Genomic DNA, 22,974 nt, shown 5'->3' on the forward strand with positions numbered 1-22,974 from the left:
AAGATAATAAAAAAAAAGAAAGCTACTGTGCTCTTTATACATATAGAAAATACGATAATGTTTTTAAGTCATGACAAATGAATAAACAGATCAAATTATCTATTGAGTTTGAAAAGGTATTAGAGAGAAACATAGAGAAAAAATTCTATATTCTATATTCTATTCTATGTCATAATTCTATAAATATAAAAAACTAACTTCTCTTCTATCTCTTTAATTTACTACAGAAGAAAGTAGGAGAGGATACCTGATTTGGACTCACTCTTACATTAAAATCTGGTCCCTCAAGCTACATAACAGAAGTCTGAGCTTCTAGACTTATCTGTGTAGCACTTGTTCATGGACACTATGAATGATCACATATACACTAGAAGCTTCACGTACAATCTAGGATATTAAGTGCCCAGTAAATGTTTATTGGTGATGTCAGTGCCAGCTTTACAGCTTTGGACATAGGAACAAGCTACTGGCTTCCATGAGCATCTGCCTACGAAGGTTTACATGGAAGAGAGATAGATCACGATGTCAGTGATCACTTCTAGTTTTGGTGATTTTTTTCAGGGTAAGTGGATATCTGCGATGTAATTCCTTCCATCTGAATCCTGGCTTTTAGACTTTTCAATGCATGATGTTTTCTGAATGGTACATTGATGAAAGCACCCAGAGGAGCGGGTGATAAACATGGCACTTACAATATTGACACTATTAGCCAGTCAGACAGACTAATGACAATGCTGGCGAGTGTAATTCGTCTGCCAGAGATGTTGTTCTTCAGCCACAGATGCTAAATCCTCTACCTTTTAAAACGCGATTGTTTCGAGGAGCCAAACAAACCTGCATAGGCAAACATCGAGCACAGCTAATCCGTCAGAGACATATGGTGGGCATTTGCTCTAGTGAGAAGCTAGGACATCCGAAATGAATGAGAATGGTGAAATCAAATTTCAAGATCGGTTTCTTTTTCTCAATTATGAAAGGTTTCATTGAATAGCTATCAGTGTTTTCATCCTCCACCATTAATTTTAGGAAAAAAATCTGAGGAATATGACACATATCATTCTGCAAATTTATCCGATTCATAATTATTTGCTTAGGATAGAGTTTATTTTTCATCTAAAATAGAGGAATCTACATGAAGGTGCCAAAAATATAGTGGGACAAAAAGGAGCAAATGTTCTAATACTAATTCACACACACACACACACACACACACACACACACACACACACAGAGAGAGAGAGAGAGAGAGAGAGAGAGAGAGAGAGAGAGAGAGAAGGAAGATGTGAAAGAGAAATTGATGAATTGATGAATTGATGAATGATGACGTGGAATCCTGTGTAGACCATATACTAGTTGACATTTCAGTTAGGGCTTAAATCTGAAGCATAGCTAGTGTTGATATGCCTTAGTTATTGTTATAGGGGCAAATAACACCCATCAATCAAAAGAGATATAACAAACAGAAATCTCAATCTCACAAGATTTATCTGTTCCAATGTTAGAAGGAAATTTAAGAAAATATATTAACAAGTACAAAAAAGACTAGTGAAAGCATTCAGGCACAGTGACAGTCCCAGCTATATGAAAGAATGAGTTAAGGAAACTATTTGAGCCTAGAAGTTTTTGACTAGTTTTGTTAACATAATGTTATGTTTTCCTGTATCCCCCATTGCCTCAGAAACCAAAGAAAATATAAACAAAGAAGCAGACAGACAGATGGAAAAACTGTATGAATAAGAAAAGGTGAGAATGAGTGCAAATGATCTGGAAAAATGTTCAAGAAGAAGTGAGATTCAGCACAAATACAGTAGAAGTTACATAAAGACTTACATAGCTGTGGGAATGGACTCAAGTAGAGGATTCTGTGTACATGACAGCAACACAGAAAAGATGTTATAAATAGATTTAGAACTTATTTTTAAGGTTTTCGGGAAGAATAAAAAGTGAAACAAAAAAGAATATAAACGTTGGGATTAAAGAAGGAACAAGGACCCAGAAGAGGAAGATTTAGCAAATATGAATGAAGAGTAGTGAATGAAAGGTTTTTTAAAGCAGAAAAGCAGCACAATCCAACGTATGGTTTAAAATGTTAAGTCAGTTGTTATATGACCTGACTTGCCAGATTTTAGCAAGGGTATCCTGGAAAGAAGTTTACATAAATGAGGATTGTATAATAAATGATGGGATTCAATATGTGATTGTTAATTGACTTTTGAACTCATTATAAATACCAAATCTAAAGAGTAGCATTATAGACTTCTTGAGTTCTAGTACTAAGCTAGAAGCAAAATCAGACTTATTCTTGATTTCATAACAAGACAGATGTATTTCTTTCATGAATACAGACCTATATAGATTTTAATACAAAGTATTGACTAAAATTTAATTAGAGAGAGAGTATGAATAACAAAAGAGAATTTGAGATTTACTCCAAAGACTTTGACCTGATTGGAGAGAAAGATAGTTTCAATGAGTTGGACAGAAACTATAGAATTAAAAGGATTTAGGTGAGAATTTAAAAGTTGAAAGAAAACATTTATGAGATTTTATTCAATCATGATGATTGACTTCATGTGAACAAAATGATCAATGATTCCAGATCACAAGTAAAAGTTAAAGCCAGAGAGTAGGAGAGAGAAAGGGGGGGGGGTAATTTAAAGACAGTAACAGACTCATAGATTATAATCAAGAGTGAAGAGATTTCCATAAATGATTCCTGAGGCAATTCAATATTTAAATCCCAGGGAGCTCAGGAGTGGGAAGTAAAAGAGACCAACCATGCAATGCTGACCACAGCAACATAGCCATGGACAGGAGCTGACACAAGGAAAAATGAAGTCAAGTGATGAGTGACAAGACAGAGGAGGTAATCAAATGGGGTAACACTGGCTGATCGGGATAGCATGGGAAGGAGCATAATTACTATTCAGTTTAGCAACATACAGGTCAATGATGCACACTAATAAGAAGACCAGGTGCATAAAATATAAGGCTCAAGATCATGATTAGAAGATAGCATGAGATGAGTGAAGTTAAGCAATTGAGTAAACTGTTATGAAATAAAGCAGGAGCAGTGTGTAAAAAAATGGAGACGAGAATGAAAGCACAATTCAGCAGAATGGAAAGTACAACTCCATGTTTATATATAGAAAGATATGGTCGCCCTGAGTAGGAAAACTGATATGACAGAACATCTCACACCTATAATATAAGAATGGATAAGGCATAACAAATAAGCTTAGGTTTCATCTAAGTTAAAAGTACAGGTCATTCCAGGTAATTCTTTGATTACTACAATATACTGGCAGGATATCCTATTCTACCACTCCTGGAAGTCCAAGTGGACTCCAACCATGTATGAACAAAGATGCCTCTGCTCTTTCCTGAATACCTCTCAGTTTTTTCCTCCTAGGCCATCTCTATTTGTTTCTGCCAGCCACCTGAACTTCTGGACCTCTCCCTACTAGGCAACCCGCAGTAGCCACTTTTTGCTAAGACCCAAAGGCCACAAGAACAAAGGAATAGAACATTCACAAAGACAAGACAAGATATCAATACCTAGAATCACAATCATTCCAGTCCAGATGACTAGAAAATGCAAAAACAATATCAGCCAAGACATGATCCATGTTACTCTTTCTCTACTCATCATAACCAGAATTAGAAACTATTAGATGTTCATTGTGAGCTTAACAGATATGAAAATGTGGTACATGAGGACAAGAAAATAATACTTGGCTATGTTAAAAAATGAAATTCATGTCTTTGTGGACTGGAATAAAAAAAATGAGCAAGTTAACTTATACCCAGTGAAAAATATGATGCGTATTCTCTTATATGTTATGGTGGTTTGGATAAGAATGGTCCTCTTAAGCTTTCATATTTGGACACTTATTTAACTGAGAGTGACAATATTTAAAAAGAATTGAAGAATCAAAAGTTATGGCCTTTTTGGAGGGAGTAAGTCCCTGGGGCTGGCATTGAGATTTTAAAAGCCTATGCCAAGCCCAAATTCTCTATGTAACAGGATATAGGTATCAGCTGCCACTCTAGGGTCTGCCTCCATGGTCCCATGCTTCTTGCCATGATGATAATAGACTAAACCTCTAAGACTCTAAGTAACCCCCCAATTAAATGTTTTTTTCTTATAGTAGTTTGTCCCATGTAGGTTTCTCTTCATAGTAATAAAAGAGTGACTAAGACATAAAAGGATATTAACCTTTAAGCATTTGATAGGCATATTATACTCCATATAACCACAGTATAAAGATCTAGGTATTAGGAAAGGATCTAGCAAGGAAGTGGAATTAGAATATGTACATGGAGAAAATGGAAGGAAACTAGAATGGGGTGATTAAACATACAAGGGGAGGGAACAGAAAAGTGAAGGAAGGAATACAAAAAGTAACAGTTAAAACTAAGGGCCATTTGAGGGGTCACATGGAAATCTACTACATTATAGACGCTTCCAAAAATTTATACACAGAGGAGAGAGATGTAAACGGGATCGCCAAATAATGAGGGAGGCAAGACCCCAACAAAACATGTCTTGCTACCAAGTGAACCCCCAGTGTCACGAACAGTTTCCATCTAATCATGTCATTAGCAAAAGGGGCTCATGAACACCCCCAAACAACTCAGATAAATTGTTAAGGCTATCGTTTGCTCTTCAGAAACAGATGGTAAGACACTATTGCTGAGGAGAACACATATATATTTCATTGAACACTGAGAATTTAAGCTGGGACCTAAGGAGAGACTTCACTCCTCCCAACTAGTGTTCATTGTACAGTAAGGTACACTGTATGCTACCAGAGTGAAAAATTAAATACTAACCATATATCAGTCACTTCAATCTACAGGGATGATCTGTCTCTATGTAATAATGGCATAAGTATCATGGAATTATCCAATCAAGTATTTGATTGGATTTAAGAACCACTCTGTGTGATAAACCCATCCATAAAATGCTTCTGTGTCTCAAAAGACTAGATAGACCAGGCACCAAGAAGAGCATCAAATAATATTACTCTGCTTAAGGAAAAATGACATTCTGCTACACACGAAGAATAGAGCTTAAGTCAGTCATCATCAGACAAAGTTCTTTCTGGAAGAGGTGCGAACTAATACAGAAACCCAAAACTACACAATGTGCTGAGAGTGACTTGGGACTCTCAGTCCTACATGGCATGTCTTCCTCAAACCCCTTTATTCATAGCTTAGGGAGCTATGTGCAAGAGGGAGAAGCAGGATTTGAAAAATAACAGTGTGGATAGACGACTCTAAGAAAACAGGTTCTCCCAATCACAACAGGGATGCTGTACATATCAAGTCTGTACTGTGGTAGCATACACAGGGACTTTACAGATCTGATCCAGATGAGATCCAATGCTAATAGGGAAAGTAGACAGGAGCTCACCTATCTAGCCAAGAAGCTATCTCCACATGACAACTTCCTGAAATGGAAGGTTGATTGTGTTCAAAAGAGTGTTACTGGGTATACAAATAACATTCAAGGACAGCTCAGGGCCAAACAGTAGATTGCCAGCAAAACAAACGTTAGTATTTGTGGGGTTTTTTGTTTGTTTGTTTGTTTTGTTTTGGAGGGGGGGTTGTTCACATAGTTGCCTGTGAAATTTCAATTGACGAATAAATGAAGGAAAAGAACATTCAAGGGCAGAGAAGACACACGAGATCCAATGATTTGTATTTTCCCACGAAATCAAATATGTGATGCAAGAAAGGTGGGGAGACATGGAGAAGGAGTTGAGAGGGGGACATTTGCGATGGGTATAATAGAGTTACTATATGACAAGGTTTAGGTGTCATTATAGGGGTAAGGAGAAAGAGCATTCTGAGAACAGGGTTCAGCTGGCAAGATAGGAAATATTTTGACAGGAAAGGGTATGGTAGAATGGTGTTAAAAGCAGAAGCTTGTGAACAGTTATGAAGATAAATGGTACATTCAAATTGTAATGGCAGCAAAATTGGCTTCCTTTCTCCTCAATCCCTTCATTTCTTACTTCCTGACTTCCCTCTTTCATTTCTTCTCTTCCCATTTGTCTTCCTTGCTCACCTACTGAGAATTACTTCATTCTCTATTCCACATTATCTCTGAGTTTGCTCTTCTCAGACCTTCATACTACATTTGGGCAATAACTGGCATATAAGAATTCCCTTATTTATTTCTACTAGCAATCCTGAAAAGCAAAATTTTAATCTTCTAAAGGTGTATGTTATTTGTCTATCATTTATAGACATTAAATACACAGAAATCACACAACTGAAAACTGGTAGCACCATTTACAAATCTAAGCATCTAATTTTGATTATGTATTTTATCTATTTGATAATATCTAATATATAATATATTACAGATTATAAATATATATACTTATAATATATACATATAATATAGTATATCTCTGTAAAGAATATATAGCATATATAGTATACTTCTATTACATATATTATAAATATGTAATAAATATATATGATATATATCTGTTGTATAATATCTATGAATATATAAAATAATAACTGTTGTATAATATATAATATAATATATAAGGCTAACATAAAGATTAGAGTTGGAGTTCACTAGTCAAAAGGCTTTCGAAACTTTTACTGTCTTTATCCGTACACACTGAATTTAGATGTATTTAAAATGTAAGTCTGTTAACATTTTCAATAGGCGATTGAGTGATACAACTCACTTCTATTAAAGATAATGCATACAGTGAGGGGACATTAGAAACTGCCGGACTGTTCCCAGAGACTGAGGGGAGGACGATGGAAGTGACTGACAGAATAAAGGAGGCATGGGTTAATTGAACTGAGGTAGCCTGTTCAAAAGACCTGATAATGACTGTGCTGAGAAGCAGGAGGGGGAGAAGTGAAACTTGGGATTATTGAATAGATTATTAGAATAAATAAAGAAAACAGAGGAAAAAGGTGTATTTAAAGTAGACAGTCAGCATGGTTTTGGAACAATGATATTAAAGTGTCTCTGGAAATGCCATATATAGTGATGAAAAAATTGGGCAAAGTTACTGCCTCCAACTGAATGACCAGCCAAAGAGCATTCAAGGTCTGGACCTAGGACCTCTGTACATATGGAGCAGCTATGAGGCTTGGTCTTCATGTGGCGCAGGGGCAGTCTCTGACTTGGGCTCTGTTGCCTCTCTTCGGATTTCCTTCCCTTAGCTAGGTTGTCCTGCCTGACCTCAGTGGGAGAGGGTTCACTTAATCTTAATGCAACTTGACATGCCAGGGCAGATTGGTATCTCTGGGGTGTGTGTCCCTCCTGTCTGGGAAGGAAAGGAGGGAATGGAGGAGGGAGTGGGATGTGAAACATAGAGGAGATAAGGGAGGTGCAATACAGGTGTAAAATAAGTAAGTAAATAAATAAACAAACAAATAAATAAATAAATAAAAAGATTATTCCCTCCAGTTTGCATAAATACACAAAATGAGTCCCAAATCCTCCTAACACATGATAAAGTTAAGGAGAAAATACTCACATTGGTAAGGCTAACAGAAATGTCTGCATCTTCATTCAGTGAACGATCTTAACAATCACGTGCTGTGTTCTATGTATTTCCCCTTTTATTTTACAGTCTTGTCAAACTTTAAACCAAAACAGAAACTTTAAAGGATACAGTTTAATCACTGTTAACAAACAGAAATAAAAACATTTGTGAAGTGGTGTGAATAGAATTCCTCAGTCATCACTGGGATGCACTCTTACCTAGCGATCACCTGACAAGTGTCTTGAACGTCTTGAGGTGTTACTCAAGGTCCCATCAGATTGAAGCCCTACACATGAGAAGCTACAACACTAGTAAGCAAGTCTCTGCTTCTTCCCCAGAACTTACTTGATATCTTCTCAAAATGGCATGTTATAAAACCCTAACATGCTGAAATATTCTGAGGCTAAATGTTTTGGGAACACACACCCCCCAAACTGTGAATTGCAACATGGAAAGCAAAGTTCATTCATACCAGATTAATTACTATATTCCCCAACTTTTATTAAATCATATATACACTGTCTACTATGTCTACTACATGCTTGATCTTAATTTAATCCTAATGGAAACCTTGAAAGGCAATTATTTCTTCTTCTTTTAAAGGTCAGAAGAGTCATCAAGTTCTTCAGATACTATGATTGATGGTGAGTAATCACAGTGGTTTATAATATTTAATTCTTCCAATTCTCCAGAAAATTCCATTTCTATAACAGTATCAAAATCAAAGAAAAAATATATAGTCATTTGCATCCCAACCTTTTGTTAGGGATGTTGTATATATGAGTTTGAAACTTACCCAGTTTTGACAAAGCAAACATATTCATATAGTCTGAAAAAAGGGCTGGGCAAAAGTTTCATATATTCTTCCTGGCCCTCCTGAAGATGTCCTAACCATCATTTCCTCATTTGGACATTAAAAGTGTTTGTGGGAAGAAACTGAAGTTCATCGATGGTACCTACCTGTTGTCACCCTCTCTGGAGAAAAAGACTGTGAATGTTTGAATGTTTCCTTTGGCTTCGGCAGGTGGACGCCAGCTCAAACGGACAAAGCGACTAGAAACCAAGACAGGGACCACATCTCTGGGAGCAGAAGGGAGGATGCTGGAGCTTGGGATGGCTACGAAAGAACAAGAGGAGAACATCAGAACTGCTGTCACCACTAGGCACAACTCAGAACTGAACCATAATGTACATGGTCAAGAGTATCAGACAAGTCCTAATGAAGGCTAATAAGAATAAATAATGTCTGAAGGGAAATAAGGAATAAATCTGAATACATTAGAGTTTAAAGAAGTGACTTCTCAATAGTGTATATGATTTTAGGATTATTTTATCCCTGGAATCCATGAGAAAAAGAAAAACATTGCCACTACAGATAGGTAGCAAGTGGCAAGGAGTGACATTGGATAATGCAATTTTTAATGCTTTAAAGTTATTGTATGTATGTATGATGTATATATAGGGACAAGCATATATCATGCACATAGATCAGAAGAAAACTGATTTGTTTTCTTCATCTATATCTACAAAGCTCTAGTAATATGAAATTTTAATATGTATGTAATTTCTAGATAGGTCTTGCTTTAGAAATATGGACAATATAAGTGTATTATATTTCTTAGGAGATCAAATGAAATTTTTGAATAAGAGATACATAGGCAATATGAAGGCAGAGGAAAGATATCAGGCAAATAAACATTTTCTCTGTCAAAGAAAAGTTATAATTCTTTAAATTGTGGGTTTCATCGAAGGGTGATTAACAACAGAGAAGACACAGAACAACAGTTGTACACAAACCAACATGCACCAATAAGATTCTCATTTAAATATTAATCCTATAAGACTCCAACATTACACAGCATACGCAAGGACTTATGGGTGAGCACAAATGCCACAGGAAGACAAGCAGTTATGATAAAACCTAACTCATCCATAATATACCTATATTGTTTGTGATATACCTTGGAAAAGCTATTTATATAATCTTTAGGATCAAAAATAATTAAAAGAAGCAAATTGAAAACTTATGATGAATCTGAAACTAATTGATCAACACCATCTCCCATCTCTGGGCTTGGATCATAGTCATTCTAGTTATATCTCTCTATATTAAACTTTATTGGATCCTAAAGACAGGTGTGATCATACTGTATTGTTCTCTCTGGGTCTGCCTTGATTCTATAATATAGAGGATGGGAGAGCACAGTAGTTTATAATAATGAATTCTATGTTGTAAGTTCTAAAAGAGTATGCTTGAAGTGCCACACTTAACAAATGATAGGTGGGTAAAATGATAGATTTGCAGTAAGCACAGCATCATCCTGCCACACTGAGTGCCACACTATATGCATGTCATAGGGTTACCGTTGCGGTGATGAAGCATTGCAACCGAAGGCAAGAAGGGAGGAAAGGATTTGTTTGGTTTACAGTTCTATGTCATTTTTCATTGTCAGAGGAAGTCAGGACAAGAACTGAAATAGGAAAGGGCCCTGGAGATAAGAGCTCATACAAAGGCCATGGAGGGGTGGCACTGTCTATACCATAATTTTATGAAAGAATTTTCTTAATTGAGGTTTCTCCCTCTTAGATGACTTTATGCTTGTTTTATGTTGACATGAAATTGTCCAGCACAGTGAGTATGCCGAAATATCACAGTGGAACTCATATGCGTCCATGGCTAGTTTTCAATTAAATATAATAGTATTAATGTGTAGATTTCAATTGACTAGGAGCTGGTCTAAAACAGAAGTACTAAAAAGGAGAAATCACTAGGAGAGACACAACATTCTTTAAGACATAAAGATGCGCGATTGCACTTTACTGTGGAGAATCCCTTAATTTATTGGAGAAATTAGTAACTGCTGCTTATAGAAAGTGCTTTGCAATGCTTACAGTTGAGAAATGGATTTACATATATTTGAGTCACTTATAAATTCCAGCACCATTCTTTTCCTAATTATGGTCTGTTGGTAAATGCATAATTCATCTCTGATGGATATGTTTATTTCCTATTGTTCAGGTTCCTGAATCAAGAAAATGTTTCATCTTGACAGATGATTTCTAGCCTCAAATTATGAACAACACAGTCGTCTGCACATAATTTATTTTTAAGGGAATAAAAAAATACTTCATACTATAGAAATTTTGAGTGACCATATCCAGGAAAGACGGATTTAGGTTATCCAGTGTTTCGGTGTGAAAGCAGTTCCACAAAGTTTTATAGTTTTACAGATAAAAGAAAGTCATAAATCAGGATGAGTTTAAAATGTGCTGGCAAGAACATCAGAGAAGCAGGTATAGCAAGTTCGGGGAAGCTATTCTGTAGACCCAATATCTTATCCAATGATAGTCTTAGTTTTTGGATTATTGGAAATTAGAAGACTGCTGAAGTCAGTAGATTCTAAAAAGTGGCTATCATAACTCACAGGATGTTAGTTCAGTCAGGGAAGTAGACAAGGAATGGCTTTGCAGAGGGTGAGAACTAGCTCAAGATAAGGAAACTAACTCTTGGACCTACAACATCCCAAGCTCTCCCTGGTACTGAAAGTCTAATCAGCCAGCCAGGCTCAACAGACACAACTTCTTTTCAGGTGTTTTCACGCACAATTCTCACTGTTAGGTAACATCACACTCTGTGGATGTAGGGACTGCATATTACTTATTAACTATTACAAGGTACTTCATGGCTTCGATGGCTCATTCCTGGGAACTGATGTCTATGAGACGGAATAATGGGAAGACAGTACTCTTCAGGACAAAATTAGCTGATAAAGGGCATTAAATAAAGAAGCTCCTGGTATAGTGATTCCTTCAAAAGTCCTATTTCTAACCATTTGGATACAAGTAAAATAGTTCATTGAATACAAATAATGATAGATACAAGAAAAATATACAATCGATGTTGTTAAAATACATAAAATCTGGTGATTTTTGTATGTTTGCTTCATCTGTAATCCTCACTTCATTAGGATAAACTGTGTTCTTGACTACTTAATTATTTTAGGTCTTTTAATCTCTGTAACACATAAATATTGTGTCATGCACAGAGAGTTCAGATCCACATCATAATGGCTAATAGGTATACTATCTTGGAGCGGACTTTCGCAGACTATTTTCTCTGGTTCTCTGGGTTTTCTTTCACTTGATTCAGAGACCAGTTGAGTCTATCTTCCTGCTGGGAACTAAACTGGTTGGCTGTGAGATCCTTTTCAGTGTGGATAAGGGGAAGATGCCTCACTTCCCGATGGTTTGAGAAACATTTTCCATTTGAAATGCTTGTCGGTTACATGAGAATGGAGAGATTTTATAGATTGGCAAGAAGCTTTCGAGTCATTTCTGCCTCCACTCCACGGATCCTTTCTTTACATTGGCATATTAAAAAAAGAAATTCCAGAGAATTAGGGTATTTGGAATCAACGGAAAAATTGAATGCAACTTAGTCAGCTAGAACTGATTTGTGAGAGGAGGAGAAAAGATTGCCATCTGATCTGCAGCGTCTTTCTCAAGAGCAAACAAAGTGAAGGAAAGATTCACACAATCTCCCTGATTTCCTCATGACAGACATTTACAAGCAGTGCAGAGAAGCCAAATGCTCTCCCTTTTCCCAGCTTGCTTCTCCTTCCGGATCCATTCTTCTGGTTGTATCTAATTTGGATATATAGCATTCAGAAAGCCGGACTGTACCATCTAGGCTCACTTTCGTACTTGCTGCATTTAGGATCTTCCCATTGGACAAAGCACGTGCGAACTCACATCGTTGTGCTCAGTGTTACGTGTTTATGCCTACCCCGTCCTTTCGTCCTTGCTCACCAGATCCATCACAAGCGTCTCCTAGCGACTAGACCTTCCTGTAATTCCCCTTCCTCCAGCACATGCTCTGTGCCGCATCCCGACTAAGCTTATACAAATACACACGTGGTCACGTGACTCTACTGCTTATTTGTCTTCAATATCTTCTTTTTATCCCAGGGCAAATTTCAAATTTCACAGTCAGCTTGCTTTTTCGGCTCATGCTTACAATTTGCCTTCGGTTAGGCTTTCTCTACCAAACTAAAAAGGGGCTTAAGAATGTACACATTGTTGCATAAGAAATTGCCCGCACACTGGTGTGGAATGAGGTTGCTAAGTAAAACAGGGCAGAAAAAGAATGCTTAAGGAATGACATATGTAGGACCTTAAATGTGGGGTGTGACTACAGTCTAGTCACCTAACTGGATGGAAGGGTGGTAAAATGCTGAGAAAGACTAAAAGCTTTCTGAATGCACAGTGGCCAAAAAATTAAATCAAAGCCAATGTGTGGTAAATCTGAGGTGTTTCTGGCAGTAGTATGAGGAGACAGCAAGCAGGGAGTTGATTGCCCCCTTTTATTATGAACGGACAACACAGAGTTTGACCTGTGCATGGTCTCAGGCTATCCAGGGCCAAGGAAACCTATCAGAAACACCAGATCAGACTTGAGACTTCTGGATATCAAGGACAGCATGGTATTTCTGACACACAGAGAATTTTCTGCTCTTAGAACTGTAATAATTTAATTGTAGGGAAAATGATAATATTTTCCTCCAGGTCTTCACTCAACATTTAACTATCGACACAGTATATTTAGAACTTCTTTTTAGGCTAGTATTGTTTTTAATTCCTGCTTGAATTTCATTTTTAAAAGTAAATACATTTTGGCTTGAAATTGGGAGTTTCAATTTCTGAAACGGCCTCAAACGTCTGCCACCTGGTATGGCCTACGTATCAAAGTGGCTTTCTCAATGATCCTAAAGATCAAATCATAGATCATATTTACAAAAGAATTCCCTGCGTTCTATAGTCTCAGTTAACTCGCCAAGATTTAAATCTTTATGTCAATATAAACAAGTGTATCCAATTTATTCATATAGAGACTTGCTTTCATGAAAAATACATGGTAAACTTACATGTATACCAAGATTTTTGTAGTATACAGCACTTTATTGTTAGTAACGGATTCATATTCCTATGCCACAATTTTTTTTATGGTGATAAAAAATTTCTAGTGTGGACAAAGGGATATCAATAGGAAAATGAAGCTGACATAAGCATACCGCCATCTCCAAACACATAAGATACCAAGGCATGGTGACAAGCATGTGGCCACTCTGGGCTGTGTAGTAAAGCTCTATGTCAAATGAAAACAATAAGTGAGTTATCGAGGTGATATTAATTGTGGAAAATGCAATGGCCATCCCATGGGAGATTCCGTGAATTGCCACAGGATATGCTCAGGTGATAACCATTCTTAAAGACATAAGTACAGGGTGTCCTATCTTTCTGTTTCGTCACTGCCTTTATTTGAAGAAGATTCTGCAAGCACTTCGCTTTCTTGTTTAATGGAAACATGTGCTCCTGTGGACCGAAATATGTCCTTGGGGTAAGGCTTACACAAATGCACAACAGACAGTGTTCCTCTTCTCTATCCATATTTATAACTTTTGCTCTAGGAGTAGAGAGGAAGAGGTTAGCCATCAGATAGATCTGTTGTCCTTGCTGAGACAATAGGAACCTCTGGGGTTTTGTGAGGCTCCTATGCATCCCTTTTTATTCCTGTTCAATCTCAGGCTGTGTGGTGTAATTCAAGCAGTTTCCCCTCTTCTACAGTCATAGCACCATCTGCCTGCTTTCCTGCTAACTGTCTTCTGCCCTCCCCACATTGGGGATATGCCACCCCAAAGTGTTTGTAAAGCACCAAACAAGCAGTTGTTTTTATCGTAAGAAGAATGTCTAAAAGTAAATGATGAATAATTATATTTAAAAGAAGGTTTGAGTCCAGCAAGTAATCAAGGAATATGTGTTCAAATGAAACCTAAAATCAAAGAGAGCCTGTCCTAATGGCTTACTGTCTTTCAGAATATGCTGTTTGGCGTTAGACCCAACAAGGGACTGAAGGGCATATTTTAAATACCAAAGCAGATCTGGCCTCCTGGTTCTTCCAGCATCACTCAATCCCTATATAATCCAGACATTTTTGCACCACCCTCATCTCCCTTCCTCCCTCCCCCCTCTCTTTCTCCTCTCCTCTCCTCCTTTCCTTGCCTTACTCTTACCCCTTCCTTTCCTCTCCTTTCCCATGGACCTCTTCTGGCCTCAGTCCTTGGGGTTGCTTCCCAATAAATCTGCATTTAATATAATCTAATCTGGATTGAATTGGCTTTTTACCAGAGGAGAAATAACTGATCATATACAAGCGTTGTTGTTTCTGAATTAAATTTGAAAAAAAAAATGCTTCCCACTTAAAGCTACCCATATAATTGATAGGGACATTGTAATTTCATTAAGTAAGGACTTAAAAATTAAGCCGTGATTTCTACCTCAGAAAGTCTGTCTGCAGTCAGAGTCAGCACACAAAACAGAACCCAGCACCTCTTCATTTATCAATTTTAGGGGCACAAGTTTCTTAGTAGATGCTTTCTGATCTCTTTCCAAATTTGATGAATAATAGGTTTAAAGTTTTTCATGAAAGTTTTCAAGAAGCCAATGCATATTATATATAATACATATAAATTTTTATTGATAATAATATATGATTTGTGATATATTATACATATTTTATCATTCATATTATATATAATGTATTATATACTTTTATATTATATATATATAGTTTCTTGGGGAAACTATATATACCTATATATAGTTATATATATATATAACTATATAAAGTTAGAGTATATATATATATATACCTATATATAGTTATATTAGGTATATATATATATATACATATAAACATAGTTATATATAGTTATATATAAACAAACAGTGAGGGTAGCCTTCAAATCTTTTTCTTCCTAGTCACCTCACTCCCCATGACATAGTCAACAAAATTAAGTTGGTTTCCCACTCATGCTGACCATGCCAGTGAGTAGTGCAGTGGGCGTGTGTACACAGGGAGATGTTCTTTTCTCCCTTGTCTGGGCTTCTGGACTTGCTTCTTTGTGAGCTGGTCCAGATTTAGATGGTCCAGACAAAACTGTGAACAGCAGGATTCACAGATTCACCCCCCTACCCGCCCTGCTCTTTAAAGAGTTGTCATTTGAAAAAGAATGGATACCTTTTTTTTTAAACAAAGAAATAGCTTCTTGCATTATATCGGGGAATTAATTTTGCCCATGCTAATCCCCCATGCTTTCTTTCTTCAGTAAGTTCTCTTCATAATAAGTCTTAATAAGGAACCAATCAGAACCCTTTCACTTCTCTGAGAGGTCTAATCTCTTGTCTGGCCCTAATCTCTCTGGCCCATTACTGTTTCCATGGTTACAGCTTCTTTATCTGTTGTTATAGAGAGGAAGAAGTGAATTGGCCATACTCTAACAACATAGTCCTTCTCTTTTAGGAACACTTTTAAAGGAAAAAAAAAGAATAGCAAAATTCGAGTGATTAGGATGATTTCTGAAGTTAATTACAAATTTAAAAATGCTTTTAATATAAAAAAGTTAAGTTTTTTTTTGTTCAAAACATTAGTATGCTATTGAGTTAGCTTTTCTATAAAAATGACAGTCTTTCAAGGTTCCAGATATATTTTTCATTGGCAAATTTAATATATAGAATTTGGGGATATTTCCTTTTGTTCTGAGCACATTAATAGCATGCTACTGTCATCGTGTTCAAGAAAGAAAAGGGAAAATAAATCCCTAAAGTCAAAGATATTTAATTTATACAATACTTCTAACAAACAGATTAATTGCTCTGTGACATTTTCATGTTATTAACTATATATGACAATTACATCTACCAATCAACTAGCTGGTTTATTTTGTTTTATTATTATGTGACTACTGAGTCACATAATGCATAGAATACAAAATATATGTGGGTATTCTTAGTGAAATATGAGGGAGACTCCATTGCTGTAAGAAAAACATTTTGAATACTTTGTCTTTCCTTTTCTGTTGGTAGCCTGACATCAGACCCTAGCATATTTTGTGTAATTGGGGGAGTAGATAAAACTGAAAGGTTCAAAGTTTATAAAGAAGTTTCATTATTTGGTACACAAAAGAAGTTTGCCTGTGTGATGTCAAAAATTGGAAAACATAATTTGCTTTCTAACCTCTTTCCAAAATTCAAAGAACCATGACGTTTTATATAGTCCATTAGGAAATTTGAAAATAAAGAAGAGAGAAAGAAACGTAGCTTTTTAAAAATAGTGCCTTAAATAATGTTCCTTTTAAATAAGTGAGGTAAAAGTTAATATGCTTCATAATATCTCATTAAATATTGTTCTTGTAGGTGAGGGAATGAATGGCTTGGCGTATAAAACAACTGCTGTGCAAACATGGGGAAGAGTCTGCATTCCCAGCCCCACTTATAAATTTGGGCAAGCCTTTATTTTCCAAGTACTGCCTGAAGCATGTGGCTCCTCTGGGCTTTTTGTTCAACTGAGAAGTCCATTCAAGTGCTGTGTTCCTTGTTCAGTGAGGCACCCAGTGTGATAACCTAACCCAAGTAGACATTATCTAATGGCACCTCACAGGAGTCAGCATTTACATTACCTTTAACATTTTTCAAATTTTTGTTCTGGGAAGCTTCAAGCTCATCTTTTTCTACTGCTTTGTAAGATTACATTAAATACTTGTGAATTACAGATAGTGCCCACACTGCTGGGTATTAACACTTATTCTATTCCTGTGAAGGGTTAATGTTGTTTCTTCCATCTCCAGTCTGTCTCCCATTTTTACCCTTCCTTACTCCATAGATCACCACCTCCTCTCTATTTCTATGTTTCTGTAATTTTGCAAAATGTGTGCGTATATTTTGATACTACACAAACATTCATTCGTATGGATACACACGAAGATATATGCACATTAAGATGAGGAATCAGTGTTAGGTGTCTTCTGGTGCTTTCCACCTTACTTTTGAGATATGGTCTTTCATTGGATGAAGAGCTTACCAAATTCCCTCTACTGTCTATGCAGCTACTCCCAGGATGCTTCTTGGTCCTGCCTGCCTGCCTAGAATCAGGACTACGGGTACTCACTGACATGGCAATATTACATGGTTGCTAGGGTTTCAAGCTCAGGTCCTCAGTTCTGTACAGCAAATTCATAAGGCTTCTCTTCAGACTTTTTTTTTTCTTTTCTTTTTTTTTTGGAGCTGGGGACCGAACCCAGGGACTTGCACTTGCTAGGCAAGCGCTCTACCACTGAGCTAAATCCCCAACCCTCAGACTTTAAGAAATTAATTACAATTGCATCCTGATTTAAACCTATGTATGTAGGATTTCTCTCCATTGGGCTATGTTACTTGACATAACCTCTTGCAGTTTGTTCTACGAAACAGCAAATGTAAGCATCCAGTATCACATTTTGAATAGATGACCTTTTTTATTTACCCATCCACCCATCAAGATCTCCCACAGTTTATTACACATCATAACCCTTGGGCTAGAGCAATTGAGGAGTGAAGGTATCTTTTTGACATACTTATTTAATTTCCTTTGGCGACACCTGGTAGTGCCATAGATGGATCAAATAAAATTAGTATTTTTGAGGATCATCCATACTTTCCTGCATAATGGCCATGCTGATTCACTCCCTTTCAGTATTCCTTCTCCACATTTTTTTAAAATAAAATTTCACAATTTTAATTACATAATTTTCTTCTTCCCTTTCCTTTTTCCATCCTTTATATATCTCCTTGCTCTCTTAAATTTATGTCTTATTTTTTCTATTAATTGTTAGAAACTTATACTATCTATCTATCTTTCACTTATTATCTATCTATATATCTACCTTTCTGTTTATTTTCTATCTGTCTATCTATCTATCTATCTATCTATCTATCTATCTATCTATCTATCTACCTACTTACCTACCTATCAAATCTAATATCTATCTATCTATTCCTAAATACATAAATATAATCTGCTTTTTGTATTAAATAACATTTTGTATGTTTTCAGGGCTGACCCTCTGCTATTAGAGTGGCAGTAGGTATGCTATTCATTTCTCCCACTCTCAGCAGTAAGCTGCCTGCATTTTTTTTATACAGTATAAATCCTGCACCTAATACTCAGGGAACATTGCAGAAGCAGAGGCAGAAAGAGTGCAAAGAGCCAGGGAATCATAAAGTTTGCTGTGAGATGGCCTTGTGAAAATTTCAGAAGCTATACAATGAAGTCTTAACAAGATGACTGCCTAAATCGAGAACAAAGACACATGTAGACGTGTTAATGTAGAGAGAGGGAATAGCCCAGGAGGTCTTCTCCAAATTCTGCCAATGGTTATCTTATTTTGTATATTTGAGAAACTATTTTCAGATGTGAATTTTCATCAAAAACAAGTGAAATATTTGGGGGGACTTATATAATTTTTGGACAATAGGAGGTATGATTAATTTCTTAAAAGCTTTTTCTATTCCAAATTTTCAGATGAACATTTGGGCATTTAAGCATATTTTCTCACAATATTATGTATTATATCCCTAGAAGTTATATAGTTTATGCTAATGGTAAAAAACAGTTCTGTGGATTGGACTGTGTTATATATAAATTTTTGGTTAAAATGAATTTAATTTGTACAATCACCTATTAGCCAATTTGATATTCATTGAGAATCCTCTTTGAAAACTACTATGTGAAAGGCTTATCATTGTGTCTTCAAGGACTAAAGAGAAAAAGTTGCTAAGTGATTCTATGGATAGATAACACACATAAGGTCCTACAGTCTCCTTTTGACCTTTGGCGCCATACTGTTCACATCATCTCTGCTCTGTTCCTTTAGACAGTGTCATCCTATAAGCAATCTGTAGATACTCTAAATATATGGGGCTAGACTTGAGGTTATCTACAGAGGCCTTATCTACAGACTTTGTCTTCGAGCTTAGTCTCAGTGTAAAGTAATTTTAATCCAGTAACAAGACTGGTCTGGCAAACTATCACATCCAAAGATCTTCTAGGCCTATGTGATCCAGCTGGACTGACACATCTTTAAGACTGAAACACAGACATGCCCTTAGTCTTTAATCTTTTATCTTTAATCTCAACCAAGGAAGATGAAATGGGTTTGAAGTAGGAAGTAGTCATGTTTAAAAGTGATGTCTAAATTGAGGGACAGATAACCGGAAGAATCAGAGAAAGATTTGGCAGATTCAGAGGTAGGATACTCCCATCTTCCACTGAACATACATACAGGAAAGAGAGGCAATTTAAGAAAACAGTGAGAGAGAGAGAGAGAGAGAGAGAGAGAGAGAGGGAGAGAGAGAGAGAGAGAGAGAGAGAGAGAGAGAGAGAGAGAGAGAGAGAGAGGTTTTTTACTGGGATAGTTTTACAACGGCAGGTTGGAGGTAAAGACAGAATGATCCAGAGAATGAGAAGAAGCCAGAAGATTAGAACAAACTCCCAGAGTTAGAGGCCAAACAGAGCCGTTCAATGAGAAGCCATTTTGAATTAGTCAACCTGGAGGAGAGTTAAAGTCAGAACAGCTGAGTTGAACCAGCCGGTCAGAGTCCAGAAGGAACTAGAAATGGTGAGCTTATTCAGGAGAAAAGAAGCTTCCTGTTGAGTTAAATCAATGCAAGTAAAAGACAATTCATCTTAATTTTTCTTAGTTCCCCAAATCCTCATGCTTTTATATACTATGGCCTGAGCTAGAAATCCTTCTTATACTTTATTGATTTGACTTTTATTCATCTTTCCGGATTTAGGTTGTATGTTTCTCCAATCAGCTATCAAATTTTTAGGTTCCTCTTTTTTAGGTTTTCATAGAACTATCATGAGATGAAGATCTTTCTAAACACTATAATGATATTTTCACTTAATTTTTATCTTATTGTATTTGATCCCCTATGCCAGCTTATAATGTATGTTGAAGAAGACTGTTCATTTACCACTTTAGCCATTCAAAATTTTAGCGTACATTAATTATCATCTTCTAGACTTCCAATATATTATTGGAAGTGCCACTAGTGAAAGACTCTGCCCATTTGTGAGATAATTTGACTTTATTTAGATTTCATTAAGCAGTGGGGGACCAAAGTTTAACTGCGGGCTGTTTATGCCAATCATCATTAATCTGAAATCAAACTACAAATCCAGTCCAAACACTGAACCAGGAGAAATCACCGAGAAAATGCAGACTTATAGTGAGAATGACTATTTTTCATTCAAATGGACAAAGTGGAATATGTTTCAACATGCTCTGAAAAGTGATGATACATTCCAGCCATCAACAAAAGCATCATTTTATGGTCATATTTTCTAAAGGACAAAATGCTTTTATGAAAAGGCACAAACAGATCTAGAAAATGTGTCTTGGGTTGATGTGTAAATCCAGAAGATCACCTGAGCATTGTTATAGGGAATGTTGTGGGGCAGTGGCAGTGGCCAGTGAAAGAAAGCCTGATAAGGTCAAGGTAAGGCTTGAAACTTTGGGGACCCTGTAGGGATAGTAGGAGCTTTGACTGCTCATGGCATCAAGCCTTTGTCACATAGCCACAGTCACCCCATAGAGAGAATTGTAGTCATCAGTCACATAGGAATAGTGCCCTCCCAAACCTCTCCACATGTGGATGAGACATCTCTAACATCTCAGACCAAGCCAATAGGAAGCACCTACTGTCAGACTTCAACTGTCTTAGTCAGGGTTTCTATTCCTACATAAACATCATGACCAAGAAACAAGTTGGGGAGGAAAGGGTTTATTCAGCTTACATTTCCACATTGCTGTTCATTACCAAAGGAAGTCAGGACTGGAACTCAAGCAGGTCAGGAAGCAAGAGCTGATGCAGAGGCCATGGAGGGATGTTACTTACTGGCTTGCTTCCCCTGGCTTGCTCAGCTTGCTCCCTTATAGAACCCAAGACACCAGCCCTGGGATGGCACCACCCACAATGGGCTGGACCCTCCCCCTTTGATCAGTAGTGGAGAAAATGCCTTACAGCTGGTTCTTGTGGAGGCATTTCCGCAACTGAGGCTACTTTCTATGTGATGACATCAGTTTGTGTCAAGTTGACACACAAAACCAGCCAGTATACCAACCCACTCCAAAATTGTATATAAGATCCAGTCTAGAAGGAATGAAGGTGTGTGGGAGTGTTGCTCCATTGTCTGAGAGCATCTGTCACAAGAGCTGTTAACACTGCCTGGGAAGAGAAAGTTCTACCAAAGAGTTCACCACTAGAAGCTCACCTACACTCGGCTCACTCTTTGGCTAGCCAGCCCCCTGCTGGCTCAGCCTGGCTGGCCTCAGCACAGCCAGCGCAACATGTTGCTGTAGCTGGTGCAGTGGCACCAGAGTAGCAGCAGCAGGTGGAGGTGGCAGAGGCAATTCCCCCACCCTGCTCATGTCCTTTCCCCTTCCCTCAAACCCTCCCATCTTGCTAGGCCGGACAGAGATCTCTGTGAATAGCCTCCTGTGCATAGACTGGCAATATGTATTCTTTATCTTAGGACCATACATCAAAGGACACTGCCAGGACAAACTCTGATCCTAAAAAAGATTCCCTGTTATTATAAAAAGGGATAAGCTGATGACAAATCAGGGAAGAATTTTCACATCCGCAGCAATACCTATACTTCTAAAACTTGAATTTTCATTACACAAAGTGAGGAAGAAAAGTATGATTGATTAACCAGAATACTAATATATGTTACTTTTTTCTCTTCTTGATTCTATGTATTTTAAGCCTAAAAATACATATGCATTTAATAATTTTCTTATTTCCAAGGTGCTTATCTAGGGAGGTTGTTTTTTGGACAGTTTATTCAAGATGCAACAAAAAATACTTACAAGCATGGATAGGTTGTCAAAGATGTGTGTGCATGTGTGAGTATGTCTGTGTGTGTTTGTGTGTGTGTTTGTGTGTGTGTTTGTGTGTGCACATGCTTGTGTGCACTTTTTTCTAGCAAACTTCAATGACAAATTATAACTACTGCACCTTTCCTCTAATGTTGTGCCCAATGCCAGTGTTTCTTTTTCCTGATCATTACTCGCCACATATAAATTTTAATCTAGGTTTGGTAAGTGGTTCTGAGAAATATATTTTGAATACTACCTAAAGTATCTATCATAGTATTTTTTTCAATTAACGGTTGTTGCTATCTCTGTTTCACCTTATATTTAAGAAGCCAACTTCTAGTGGAACAGTTTTATGATGATGACTGGTATGAAACCAAGAACCTTATGGGGACACAATAAGAATAAGTTGACCCCAACTTAATAGGTGAAATGCATTATAGATAAGGGGTTTTGCTGTATGTAAGGACAGTACTTGGTCACCACAGTGTGCTTTTCTCTTTCATTTATCAGGTTGCAAAGCAAAGAAACATATCTCTAATAGTTCATTTGTACATACCATTATACATGTCTGTTTCTATAAGAGATTATTTTAGAAACAGCTTTTTCTCTACACTCTTTACATCTGTCACTATTCCTGGTTCTCTGAAGATACCCATAATCATCTCTTGTCAATGCCTTCT

General features: G+C 36.9%; 1 protein-coding gene and 1 long non-coding RNA gene across 9 annotated transcripts in view; one reads left to right on the forward strand and one right to left on the reverse strand.

Annotated features, from left to right (window-relative positions):
- Dcc (DCC netrin 1 receptor) overlaps nt 1-22,974 on the reverse strand; it is a 1,103,888-nt gene that overhangs the window by 330,862 nt on the left and 750,052 nt on the right. For all 8 annotated transcript variants that reach the window (XM_008772087.4, XM_063277120.1, XM_063277119.1 and 5 more), the window contains exon 8: nt 8,493-8,649. In XM_008772087.4, coding sequence (XP_008770309.2) covers nt 8,493-8,649 — 157 coding nt within the window. The remainder of the gene's footprint in view (nt 1-8,492; nt 8,650-22,974) is intronic.
- On the forward strand, nt 200-9,249 carry LOC108348868 (uncharacterized). Its single transcript, XR_001842190.3, has 3 exons — nt 200-562; nt 8,136-8,176; nt 8,557-9,249. It is a non-coding gene; the product is annotated as an uncharacterized LOC108348868 (long non-coding RNA).

This window comes from Rattus norvegicus, chromosome 18, assembly GCF_036323735.1.
Source record: "Rattus norvegicus strain BN/NHsdMcwi chromosome 18, GRCr8, whole genome shotgun sequence".
Lineage (NCBI taxonomy): Eukaryota > Metazoa > Chordata > Mammalia > Rodentia > Muridae > Rattus > Rattus norvegicus.